A 12,918-nucleotide genomic window follows, 5' to 3' on the forward strand; every position below is an offset into this window, starting at 1 on the left:
CAGGTTTCTCCCACTGAGAACCACTACCTAATGGCCTGATTCTCTTCTGATTACTGTAAAAATAAGAACACAGTCAAGGCCAGTATATAGAGAACAAGTATAGGAATCCTACCTTTTAAATCCTAGATCAATGTTTTCTTACCTCTCCGAAGCAGTGATTGATGCCAGCTTTCTCACACCTTTTCCTCCCTCTCTTACCATCAAGTGTCACTATGTCTCTACCCTACTGTCCTGTCATTCTGCTTCCCACCTCTTCCTCAGTGCCACCTGAGATCCAGCTTCATGGGGAGCTGTAAAGATAAGGACGAGCACCATACACCCACCTCTGGGAAACTGCAAGCTTTGTCTCTAGAAGCACAGCATCTCAAACTTTTCCTTTGGGAGACTCTCTTATGGCCTTTCAGATAGCATGGCAAAGAAGAAGCATGTTTTCAACTTGAGAAAAATGAAAATTAACACAGCTTGCAGTGACTTCATTAGAGGCTGAAGCCCACATAAAATCTGTTTAAATAATAAGCAAGAGATTTTTGCCTTACATTACACAGAGGATCAGACTAGATGACTCCTGAGGATCCTTCTGACTAAGTTATGACAATACATATGCTAGAGAATTTTAAAGATCGGGGTTATTTCCCAGTATGAATTACACTACTTCTTGTGTTAGTTTAGATCTTCTTAAACTAGACAAACCCCAAGGGAATATCATGCACACAGCAGCCCAGAGTCTGCCTTTAGATACTGTCCAAATGACATATGTTCTGACCAAGGGAGATAGCAATACCTCTGTCTTCATTAATTCTCTATTAAGAATCACAGGATTGAAATTGTTGATTTCCAGCATTACCTCATGCTGGGTCGGGTCCCTCACTGATTAATTAAAACTGTATATGTATAGGAAAAAGAACAAAATAGCAGAACTGCATTAGTTTGAACCAAGAACGTCCCTGATAAAAGAAACAGGCTGCTGTTCCCAGCTCCTTTCCATAGGTTGATTGTGAATTGTAACTAGACAAGATCTCCTTTTTCAAGCTTCCAGAATCTGGCAAACATGTCTACTGCACAGGAAGTCATATTTATAGTTGCATTACAACTTTCCACAATAAACCAATTCTCCTATAATCAGAAGTTGTCTCTAGGCTTGCTAAATGAAAGACCTTTTCCCTTGAGACTGCAGCCTCTTAACAGAAAGCTTCCAAATCTACGGTTAGGAATGGCTGGGGAGGGAAACGCACAGCTCAGTACAGCCCCCACATCATTATTACACAGTAAAGACACACCAGCCTTTTTTCTTACAAAAAAGAAGAAACAACTCTGAAATCCTGATATTGCAATGTGTGTTAATTACTCTGTTGAGTTAGCATTTAATTTTCAGTGTGTGTGTGTTTAGCTGACCTACTTTTTACTATCTAGCTTTAAATTCTTCTTGGATATAGACAGACAAAAAGCTTCTACTATATACACCTTATTATATACTTGGGCAGGGCCTTTGAGCATGCAGGTATTCAACAAGAAATCTGAAGCAATACATTGCTTCATTTAAGGGAAACATATTTCAAAATTCTCCAAATTACTACAGGTGACAGTTAATAACTTGCTTGTACATTTTTACTATCATCCTGCATATAGAAAATTCTTAAGAAAAACCCAAACACCTACTTTTCAAATTCTCTTCCAGCAACTGTATCAGAGTATTTAAAAAGGCACAGCACTAGCTTCGGCCAAGAATTCCCCCCCCCCCCCCCAAATACTGAGAAAAATACCATTTTTAATAGGAATATAGAGAGATGAATACTTTACCCGAGCAGAAATTCTTCAAAACCAAGAAATCAATGCAAAACTCATTCTTACCTAATATTAGAAGAAAAGAGAGAGGAAAAGGTAAGAAAGATTAAGAATCATCCCTTGGAACATTACATCTTCAAAATAGAAAGAATTCCAGAACAAAGCTAAAGTAAACAAGTTACATGAGAACAGGAAATTGCAATTTCTTTGAAATAGTAATTAACCTTACGAAGGAAACCACTACAAATATAAACAAATAAGTAATAAAGGAAAGCATTTTAGCAGAGGGAAACATCTCTTGAAGTAGTGTGACAAGGGAATATAAAAACACTTTGCCTGAAGTGATGGGTCTCTAAAGAAAATTGGAGCAATTCTATAGTAAGAATTATGCAGACACAAGCTTCAAATAGGTAATTTTCAAGGTTTCAAAGAGGAGGCTGGACCACAGAAATTCAGAAACTTTTAAATTCAGGACTCAAATTTAAACTGAATGTAATCTCACACTGTTGTCACACATAAACAGGAGGATTTTGAAGGATATCTACCAGGTTAAATTGCTTTTATAATCATAGTTTTCCATGCCCAGTCCTTGTTATTTATAAATAACCACAGCTAAAGTAAGCACAAGCATCATGGTGACTATTTCATTATACTAAATGGCAATCAGAAATGAGAAAAGATAAAAAATCAGAAACTTGAACTTTCATCAGAAGCTGATGTTTTAAAAAATTTGCCTAAGGAACATGCATGCAGAATTGAAAACAGATCTAACATTCAGAATGTAAAATCATTACTTTTAGATAAAAACTAATTCTCAAATCTGAAGTATTTTTTACTTTTATTGCTTGGATTTCTAAAATAGCTGCAAGTGAGCAGTAGTCCTCTTGCATTTATTCCGGTGTACGAAAAGAAGTTCATAGTGGTGTAAGAAAGTTATAAATAAAATAAATACCAAAACCAGAAACATTTTTTATTTCGGATTTTAAGTCAACTATCTGCAAGAAACAGCATTTCAGACTCTCCTTATTTGTTCTTGTTTATTGCACTGGCGCTCTTTGTGGCTTCTTATATTTTAGCAACTGGAACATACACAGTAAAGCTAGCAACACAACAGAAGTTTAGCAAAGGCAGACATAATTTGATTTTTAAAAACCACCACAGAAAAGAGCAAGAAGCTCTACAAACAGTGGAACCAATGTGGTTTGGCTTCCCAAGAATTTGTGTCTTTTGGGATTTGAAAAAATGTAAGTAGGTCCACAAGCTCACACCAAGATCTCTCTCTCCTACATGGGAAGCTACTGGAATGAAATTTGCTAAAACTTATTATCATCAAAATCTGCTTCTCAGCTGGTCCATCCCCAACACAGGGAATGACTGTCTGAAAAACAGATAAAAGTCCTTCTTCCCTAGAACAACACGTCAGTGACAGAAGTACCAGATCCAATACTTTTAAACAGGTTCATTCCATTTTTACTAAGTGGCATTCAACTAAGAAAACAAATTCTCTTCATATCTGAACCAGCTTCTAAAACACTATAGCAGTGTTAAGTTTTGTGACTTGTTATCTTTTTCAAGCATTTAGGAGACTCACTACGAGAGAAAAACCTTTATATGATATTAAAACAAATCCCCAGTCAGCACATTCCAATATTTACAAACAAGGGGGAGTTAATAAATTCAGAAATGGAAAATATTTGTTATAGAGAACTAAAAGACAAATAGACCACCTATGCCTCATTACCCACACAAAGTGAGTTTTTTCCTACCTCTCCTAAAGAGATTTGGGAAATGGAAATTTCCAGTGCTAGAGAAGTGGCAGAAAATAACATGTACAAATTAAAAATGTCACAGGATTGCACTCAGGAAGCTTAAGAGGTTATCTCTGGAAACACCTTCTCAAATGGAAAAATGGTGGCAGCAGCAATCATGGGAGATGAGGGAAAATCAGGGCTATCCAAAAACAAGACAAACTCAGCAAACCCCAAGAGGAAATTCAGAACAGGAATGAAGGAAGGTCTCTGAGGGTACCATTACGCACTTTTCTCACGTTGCTAAAGCAAAGAGCAAGAGGGCACTGAGACACCTCTGGCCTCCCCTGCAGCAGCTCAGCCCAAGGCTCCACAGTGCGCCAGGAGCCAGGCAGTACAGCCCTGAGAGGTTCTCGGGTACAGGCCAACCTGGAACAAAGCTTTGCTTCTGAGAAACGCCCGACTGACAAAGAGTCCCAGAGGAGCCAGAAAAGGCTCCAGGCACCGACCTCTGCACTGCTGATGCACTGCATCACAACATGGGCCTGAAGCATCATGCTTACCCCTGAGATCACAGCTCTCTTCAATTCCACTTGCACTACTCAAAGGTGACAGTTTTGAGTTTTGTATTGTTTACTTGGGCTTTTTTTTGTGTGCTTGTTTTGTTGTGGGTTTGTTTGTGGTTTTAAAATTTATTTTATTTTTCAACCCTGACATTCCCTGTGTCCTTTGGGATCTTGTAATATGAGACTTTTGAACTGATAAGTGGATACCAGGAACACCCAAAACTGGAAAGCAGCTTGGAAAATGCATTTCTCTTCACTCCCCCTGGAATATAAGATACCAACACCCAAGTGAAATAGTTTGCTGCAGGCTTCCTATAGTGCTGGTACAACTAATGTACTAGCAAAGGCCACTGCAAGAGAGGCATAAACAGCAAAAATAAAATACTAAATCTTCATTGTTTTGGAGACTTCAAGTGACTTTTTGTGAACATGTAAGACTCTGATATTGACCTTTTGCATCACGCTATGCATGGTGATCTTTGGTCACACAGAAGAGAATAACTACTGAAATACCTGGATGACCCTAGCAAGCTTTTGAGAAAGGTACCTAACTGCACACAGAAACATGTGGTGGGTGACCTTGGTGTTATCAGACAAGGTCTCTGAAGCCTGACAACACAGCACAAATGCCAAACAAAGAGCATGTTTAAAAGGCACAGCACTCCTTAGGTAAACGTAGATTTAAGTAGCCCAATAAAAAAGACTGAGCTACAGCTATAGTCATTTAACCCACTCAGTTATTTTGGCCTGGTACATTTGTTATCTGGCTACCTGAGCCGGGACACTGCTGCCAACATCTGTTTCCTGCCTCTCAGGTCCTTCCTCAAGCAGAGCTTGCTCTCTCTCTCCAGGGCTGCTTGCTGCTTTGTGCAGCAAGAGGCAGCCACAACCTGATGAACTGGAGGCTGGTGATGCCCTGCCTCATAAACCTGCACAAGTGAAGGTGCAAGTTTTACAGAACAGTTACTTTTTACACTTCTGCTTCATTCAGTGCCTTTCAATTAAAAAAAAAAAATATAATTTACACCCTTTTTTGATTAATTTTCCAGTTGCGAGTATGAAAGACGAGGGGTTTGGACAAAAAGCAAAAAATCAGTTCTACAGCCAAGGCACTGGCTATTTTACCAGAAGAAAACAAAAGCCAGAAATACCATTTCACTGCTTAAACTGAAAGACAGATTCTAGAAACACAGCTTACATAAAGGCACGTGTCAAACTATATGCTTATTTTTTTGCCTAAACACTGACTCACTGAATAAAATCTTTGTTACTCTTTTATGTAAACAGTTCCTTTAAAAGCAGGAAAATTAAATACAGACAGCATTAAGCTGAACATGAACTTTTGCCATCCCCATTTAGGCATTTGGGTAATTATAATAATTAACTCCATTAGCATATGCTGCAATGTAGGTAAAAAGCATTCACATTGCATTGGAGAACTTTTAGATATTTTAATGATACATTTGCAATAAGAATTTACTCATCTGGTGCATCCTTTGAGATTAACAGATCATAGGATGTTTGTTTCAAGGTACGTTGCAAAATGTAATCAAAGTACACATAAAGTTTTATCTCAAGCATCCGTATAGCCTTTATTAGAAGTACCTGAGCCTTTTATAACTAAGCTGGGTTGTTTTGGGGTTTTTTCTAGTTAATTATTCACTTTAACCATTCTTTTCTCTTAAGGCAATATTGTTTCCAAGAAATGTCACTTTTTCACTTATCAAGGTTGTTTACATTCTACACAAATATTGTGCTCTCAAGCTTTCCTTTTTGAAAATTTCAAAAAGTAAAGGGGATGATGCTGTGCTTGTAAAAACATTCTTTAGTGACAGAATTAAGTGTCAAGGCATTTCAGGTTTCCCACAAGACATTTTTCTGTCTATCATTTTAGGACTTTTTCCCATACATTGTGTTCCTGATATAGGCTTTGGCAGGTTGCAAGATATGAGCTGGCTGGAAAATGATAGCCTGCTTTCAGCATATTCTTGTGCAGTTAAACATTAAGCTCTTTTTGCACAAGATAATTCAGACAGCAGCTCACATGAAGAAAAGGCCACAGTTTCAGCTGAGGAAAGCTGAAGTCCCAAAGGATGACAAAGACTGTGACACTTCTACAGAGAAAACAAAGAAATCTTGAAAAAATAATCAGCATTACTTGAAAATTCCACACTGACTTAATTCTGGTCTTTTAAAAGAGACTTGAGAACATGTGACACACATACACAAACAGCAGAACACATATTGTCCGCATGTACATTGAGCCAGCCCTCACTAAGGGAATGCCCAAGGCTTCAAAGTCTATCAGCAAACATGCTCGTGTTTTCATATCAGTAAGATGAATTTCCCAAATGCTTCATTAAGGAATCAACGGGTGAACCAAACTTGATGGGAACTCTTGCACCTGCAGCCCAAGGAAGTTTCAAAAGCCAGAGAGAGCAGCACAAACTTGCTGTTTGCATTTTGTAAACTTTTATCTGTGCAAATGCACAAGAGGGAACAGGAGACAGAGCAACTGACTCACGGTCCTATTGCAAAGCTCACTGTCAAAACACTATCGCTGTTAAACCCATGAATGTGAAAAAGACTTCAGCTGGTAAAAATCAGAATTCATGTAAGGACAGAGAAAGTTTCTAAAGCTGGCTGGATCACAGATATCTAATGGCACTTTTCATTTAGCCTTATGGTCAGCTATCTGCAAAAAGTGTATTGAATGTTTCATAAACAGTTTAAAACAAAAGTGCTTCTAATCAGATCTGGCAGGAAAGGGAGAAATGCATACATAGAATGAGGTAAGTGTGATCTTGCCCAGCTGAAGAACGGGGAATGGCAGAGCTTCAGGCCATGACTCATACAGACACTAAACAGTAGAGAGCTACAGATAATTCTCAGGTAAACTTTGCATGAGCCACTACGTCATCCTTCTCTACCCTTCCTGCATTAATCATGTCATTAGTAACCTGACGCAGCCCAAGAAGAATGTCTGATTTACAGGGAGCAGAGCAATGCTAACAGAACAAACCCTTTGGCAGGTCAAAAAGCGGAAAGACCAAGCTAAATTTCACTTTAGTTTGAGCCACACCCTAAAAGAACATTGAAACTAGGAAAAAGGAAAAACAAAAAAGGTATCTTCCCACCATGAGATTACATACTTCATTAAAAGTTCCTGATGAACCAGTTAAGAGTACAAATACGAAGGATTTGCAAGAGTGCACGGATAAAAATCCAGTCCAAACATGTACCTAAACAAAGCAAAGGGGGCGGGGGGAAACCCCCAAGCTTTCTTTTGAAGTTTTCACCACAGTTACGTAATGTCCATGTTAGTCTAGATGTTTTTAAACATCTTTTATAATGTACAGTTGAGAACTAATTGTACAATGAGTACAAAGCGTACTTGTTAGGCAAGATTCATGTCTCAGCCAGGTATCTTGGTTGCTCCACAAAATATAAAAAGGATAAGGGGAATCACTGGGGCAAGCAAAAATTGGAAAATTTCAGAATTTATTTTAAAAATTATTGCTCAGTCTGAATTTATAGCAGTCATTTTGATAAATGTGGCTATCATCTACATTATTGTATATGGCTATTTCACCTTAAATATCCTGTAAAAGTAATGGTCTCTTGAAGGAAGGGCAGATCACTACCATTCACTCTGAAGCAAATAAAAAACCTGTAGATTTCCTTAAAAGCAGAATGGAATTATCCTTAGTTTCTTGAAACAAACAAAACTGTCACCCAAACAAAGGTGTGCAGGTAGTAGCAGCCACTGTGTTAAAACTCAAGTCCACAAAAGCCATTTAACAGTACCAATTTCCAGAAGAGCACCACAGAAAATGTGTGCTTAACTCTAGGTGTATGGCACACCCACTTCTTACGACGGTATTTTGTTCAGTTTCTCATGGCTTCATCTAAGTCTTCCTAAGCAGACTATTTTCTCGATGCTTCCTTCCCATTGAACGCTCCTTTTCCCTCACTTTCCTCTCATTTTATCTTAGCAACAATTCTGTGAACTGCCAAATTAATTTCTTACCTTTGTGACTTTGAACCACAGGGCTGCAGGTCTACTTTCCATCTTAAAGCAAAGCTCTAGGAATTGAAATCTCCTTTGTCTTTGACCCTCTACAAGAGCTGAGCTGAAATAGCTGAAGTGTGTCACCTCAGTTAAAACCAGCTAACCATTTTGTTCCAGCTAACTCAGTTAAAACCTGCTAACCATTTGTAACTCATTATTAATGGCTTCTTTTTTGCAATATTAAAAGTAGTGTACAAAATATGAGCGACTGTACAGCTAAAATTGTAGCACAATAATCACAATATTAGTGGAATGCAAAATAACTAAGAAAATGCACTTAATCTTCTCAAACCAGTTTGGAAAGCTTCTCCATCATGCCATGACACTAGCCCTAAATCTCTTAATGAAAATTTGAAAAGAGATGTTTTGAAGGCACGTCCCTTTCCTGGCTTCTTACTTTAAAGCTAACAGTAACTTGAGAGAAGCAAAAAATTCTTTTGTCCCTGGTAGTTGTTCAATGTCATGTGCTGGAAAACAGAGATAACCCCAAATCTTAAATAGGCAGTAATCTGCCTTACAACTATTCCCTTTCTCATCACACTTTCTGAAGGTCAGGTAATGACTATGTGGACACAGTGAAACAACTCTCAGAAGAGTGTCTACATTGATAAACAGAGTTTGCCAGAAAAGAGTAGGTGTTTGTGCTTCATTCAGCAAAAGTGCTAAGGACAGTTTCACAACTTAGGTTTATTTTGGGAGGAGTGGGGATATCTGGCTTGTCTTTTTTAATTTAAGACTTGAAATCAAAGAAAATATTTAGAGATACAATGGCAACAGCTTAATGAATATTCTGTAGTGTATATAAGCACCCTGGGGAAAACCTGCACTCAGATAAACAAGAGATTCCATCTTCCCCTGCCCTGAGGAATATAAACCAGGCTCACAGTTTACACCTAATTCAATAGTGGCTTTCAAAACAAACATATTTCAGACATATCTAGCAAATACTCCTCTTCCCACTCTGCATCCAAAACTTTCCCTTGGAAACAAAAGGCCTCTTCCTTGACAAAGACTTCACGGGTATCTTTAAACTCTGCCAAAAGCTTGCATTACATAGTGCACCTAAAAATTTTAAACTGACCTTTGTCCCCTCTGAGAAAGCTGTCTGCTCCAAATGACCCACATGCACTCAGCAGAAAGCCAAAGCTCACAGACACTCTTTCAAACATGTTGGCTACCTGTGCCATGGGGAGAGCCTGTGCATGCCTCCACGCAGACACAAAAGGGTGAGAAGAGCTCTCTGCAGGCTGAATATCCCACAGCACGTAGCTGGGTCCTTAGAGGCTTCTCCTGTACCTTCCTCTGTGGCACTGCTGCCTTTGCCAGCGCAGGCCACAGGATGGCAAGGAGGAGGAGAACTCACAGCCCACTCAGGCTGCACACCTACTGCAGTGAGACCGAAAGCTGCACTTTGCCAAAGGGAACATGGAGCTTGCATGGGTATTACACACCCCGTGCTAACACACACAGTTTTCTGGTGGTGGGAAATTAAGTTTACGCCTTCTGCCAACTTAAAAATCTACCCCTAGTGAAGAAAAACAAAACCAAAGACAAGAAGCAGACAATGGCTACGGAGACTCCAGAGGAATGTAATGACTGCAACAAAAGGCAACAGCAGTCGTGTGACAAGGGTTTATTAATGGGTCAAAAAACAAGCTCAAATGACTCAGACACAGAATCAAATCCCAGCAGGATTTCCTTAAATCTCCTTCAGACACTGCAAGCCTTCATGCAGTTTGTATTCAAGCTCTCTTGGGACCAGTAAAAAGAAGGCTCTATCTGGTCTTTCAGCTCTTGATCAGAAGGATGCCTTACCAAAACAGGGCAGCATCACTGCCCCCTTTAGCAGAGCAGAAACAGGCTCAGAAAAATCAAATGGCACCCTCTGAAAGCAGGGCAGAGTCAAAGCAGAGCAGACACAACTGCCACAGGTGCAATGCAAATGGTTTTCTTGGAACAATCGTAAGAATTCCGTAAGAAAATGCTCAAGAGGGTTTGTGCAACGACTACTCGAAAAGCACATAAATGGGATGTAAGTGTGGAGAGAGGCGACAACACTGGAGAGATTTCGGTATTTTATCCCATTTATTAAAGATGGCATGCCTAACCACCCTAAACTACAACCTTGCTCTTTGGAAACACTACCTACCCTTGCCACTATCGAGACCTTCATGCACCCTATGAATACTTTAATATTTCCTTTTGGTTATTAATTCATATGTCGGTGTCATTCCAAGTACGCAAGAGAGAGCAGGGTGATGTGATTTTGATAATTTCTACATTTCACAGGTAGCTACTCACAAAATTGCCACCTTTAACTCATCTATGCTAGGCCTTATCTTGATTATCCAATTTAAAAAGCTCAAAAAGGTGAGGACGAAGGTTAAAACACTAATTTAACAAAACATCTCAATTGCTTGGATTTTTAAAAAACCCCACCAAATCAATTCAGAAATCCTACCCTTTTCACCAACAAATCTGCAGATTTTAAACAAATCTTTCTAAGCTGTAAGCCAATATATTCCTTGATGTTCTGTGTGTACCAGGGAAGAGTCTTTTATGAGGACAACCACAACAGCCTGGTTTTGGTTTCTTTCATAATACCAAGACAAGCGCCAAATTCTTCTAGACATTTGATGAGGAGGTAAATGCTTCAGATGCATGTCTAAAGATGCAGGAGAAAGATTAGAATACACTGAGATAAAAAAGGGAGAGTCACAGAACTGGCTTCAATTATGGACTGAACAGAAACAAAATCCACTTTCATTGGTCAAAACCAACCCGATACACTTCGAAGAAAACTACAAAAAAAACCCCTTAAATAACATATTTTTTACATCAACATTACAAGAAAACACATTATTTAAGTTGTTTGTCGTAGATCTTGAAAAGCCAAGGAGACAGACTGATGGACTGACATAACTTCTCATACCTTGCATTGCTACATAATTTTGTAAGGTGAATATTTACAATGCATCTCACAGAAGTTTTTTGGTTTAACCAACAATCAGTAAAACAGGATTATAGTTTTATCTCCCTCCTGTGTCTGAATCAGTAACTGTTTGGTAATTACGAAAACTTTCTCCCTTTTGACTTTGAGAATGAATTCCCTGCTTCACTGTCAAAAATTCAGAATTTAAACAAGAAAGCCACTACAGATCCAAAATTTTGTGCCTCTTTCATTTAAAAGCAAAGGTAAATAAAATGTAAGTGACAACGCAGGTCATCTGTAATTTTAAAAACTCAAACATGATTCTTTTGTTAAAAGGTGTTATTGCAGCCTTTCTGGTATTTGTTGTCTTATTAAAATAGCCAATAAAAAGTGATCAAAAGGCATATTACTGAAAAAGTTTGAGGCAGACAATCATGGTTTACTTGAGATTACCTGACATTGACATGGAGACAATTCATCACATCCAGAAAGCAGTGGGAAATCATCACAGCCTAGCAGAACTGTGGAAATCTAAGTGTTCAAGAAAAAGCACTTTCCAGAGCACATGAGCTAACCCAGACTAACTGGTGCCTTCTCCCTCTGCTCTGTCATTGCCCATCAGTAATAGATGGTTTAATACTAGAGATGTATTATGCGGTTTTTCACTCTTGGCAGTAACCTCCAGGAACAGCAGACTAATCTGAACTATAATTCAGTTTGAAACAACTGTGCGTGTATATCAAATGAGTTGATACCAGCAAATAACAAAAAATATACAGGTCTTCCTGTATCTAAACAATCCCATTTTCCTTCCCTTTCTTTCTGTTACATCCTTGGATCATCTTCTAAAAACACAGATCATATTTATTTTACTCCTCAGCACGTAGCAGGGCTGAGTTTGGTTGCACTCAGGTCTCCCATCCCCAGCCTGCCTGTATCTCCTTATGCACCTCACCTGAGGTCCTAGGTCACATTTCCATAAAAAAGCCCAACCTCTGCTATTTGCCATTCAGCATCCCCATGACCCCTGGCCATGAGCTGCACTTTTCAAAGGGCCCTTCAAGGTCAGTGACCCAGCTTCACAAACAGGCAAATTTCCAAGGACGAAATTACTACATGAGTTCCAGCAGCTAGAATTTGTTCACTCCCTGCCGACATAATTTACCAACATAGATTAATATTCTTTTTAAACTATAGAAGAATATGGAAAAAAAGTACAGAAGAATCAAGTTAAGTTCATTGTTAAATGAAACAAAGAGCAGAGGCTAAATAGCAGTACTTTATTTTAACATTTCTACAGGCATCTGCTAGACTTCAGTTAATCATATTCTTCATATGCAACATTTTAAATGGTAGAATCTTTACTGGATTAAGTCTAACTCTTAATAAATTATTTCATAAAAATTTATCCAGCTAATGCTGAAATAAGAACCTTGCAATCTAAAGAAAAAAATCTCTCAAGCAATATTTAGTTATGCTTGTTAAAAAAATAATCATTTACATTTGATTTTTACTGCAGATTCATACTACAAGAGGCACAATTCTGAACACAACTCAGAGGAAATTTAGGGGAAATATCCCTAACTATCAGCGGAAGAGCTCTGAACTGGTAGGAATTTTTTTTTTTTTGCATGTTTTTACATGGGTACTTCTGGAAAATATAAATAAAAGACAAGCTTTCTTAAGTCTGAACTTTTCAGTATAATGAAAATAATAAGAACATGTATATACAGGACACTTTTTGCAGATAACTTGGTAGATTAACTAGTAAAAAATCTTAAATCTTTCAAAAGCCAATTGTAAGTCAGAGAATGCATT

The 12,918-nt window shown here is 38.4% G+C and overlaps 2 protein-coding genes across 13 annotated transcripts in view; one reads left to right on the top strand and one right to left on the bottom strand.

Moving 5' to 3' along the window:
- The window catches only part of CMSS1 (cms1 ribosomal small subunit homolog), a 218,059-nt gene that overhangs the window by 105,759 nt on the left and 99,382 nt on the right, over positions 1–12,918 (bottom strand). Inside the window, exon 2 of one of the 4 annotated variants that reach the window (XM_072931828.1) lies at positions 1,798–1,848. The exons of the other annotated variants lie outside the window; for them this stretch is intronic. Within the exon in view, the coding sequence (XP_072787929.1) occupies positions 1,798–1,848 (51 nt within the window). The remainder of the gene's footprint in view (positions 1–1,797; positions 1,849–12,918) is intronic. 4 annotated transcript variants of the gene reach the window in all.
- FILIP1L (filamin A interacting protein 1 like) overlaps positions 1–12,918 on the top strand; it is a 184,820-nt gene that overhangs the window by 74,344 nt on the left and 97,558 nt on the right. For 8 of the 9 annotated variants that reach the window (XM_072931144.1, XM_072931001.1, XM_072931076.1 and 5 more), the window contains one exon: positions 12,620–12,709. The exons of the other annotated variant lie outside the window; for it this stretch is intronic. Coding sequence is in view for 4 of the 8 variants with exons in the window: in XM_072931001.1 (XP_072787102.1) it covers positions 12,620–12,709 (90 nt within the window). In the remaining 4 variants the exon portion in view is untranslated. The remainder of the gene's footprint in view (positions 1–12,619; positions 12,710–12,918) is intronic. 9 annotated transcript variants of the gene reach the window in all.

This window comes from Taeniopygia guttata, chromosome 1 (genome assembly GCF_048771995.1).
Source record: "Taeniopygia guttata chromosome 1, bTaeGut7.mat, whole genome shotgun sequence".
Taxonomy (NCBI): domain Eukaryota; kingdom Metazoa; phylum Chordata; class Aves; order Passeriformes; family Estrildidae; genus Taeniopygia; species Taeniopygia guttata.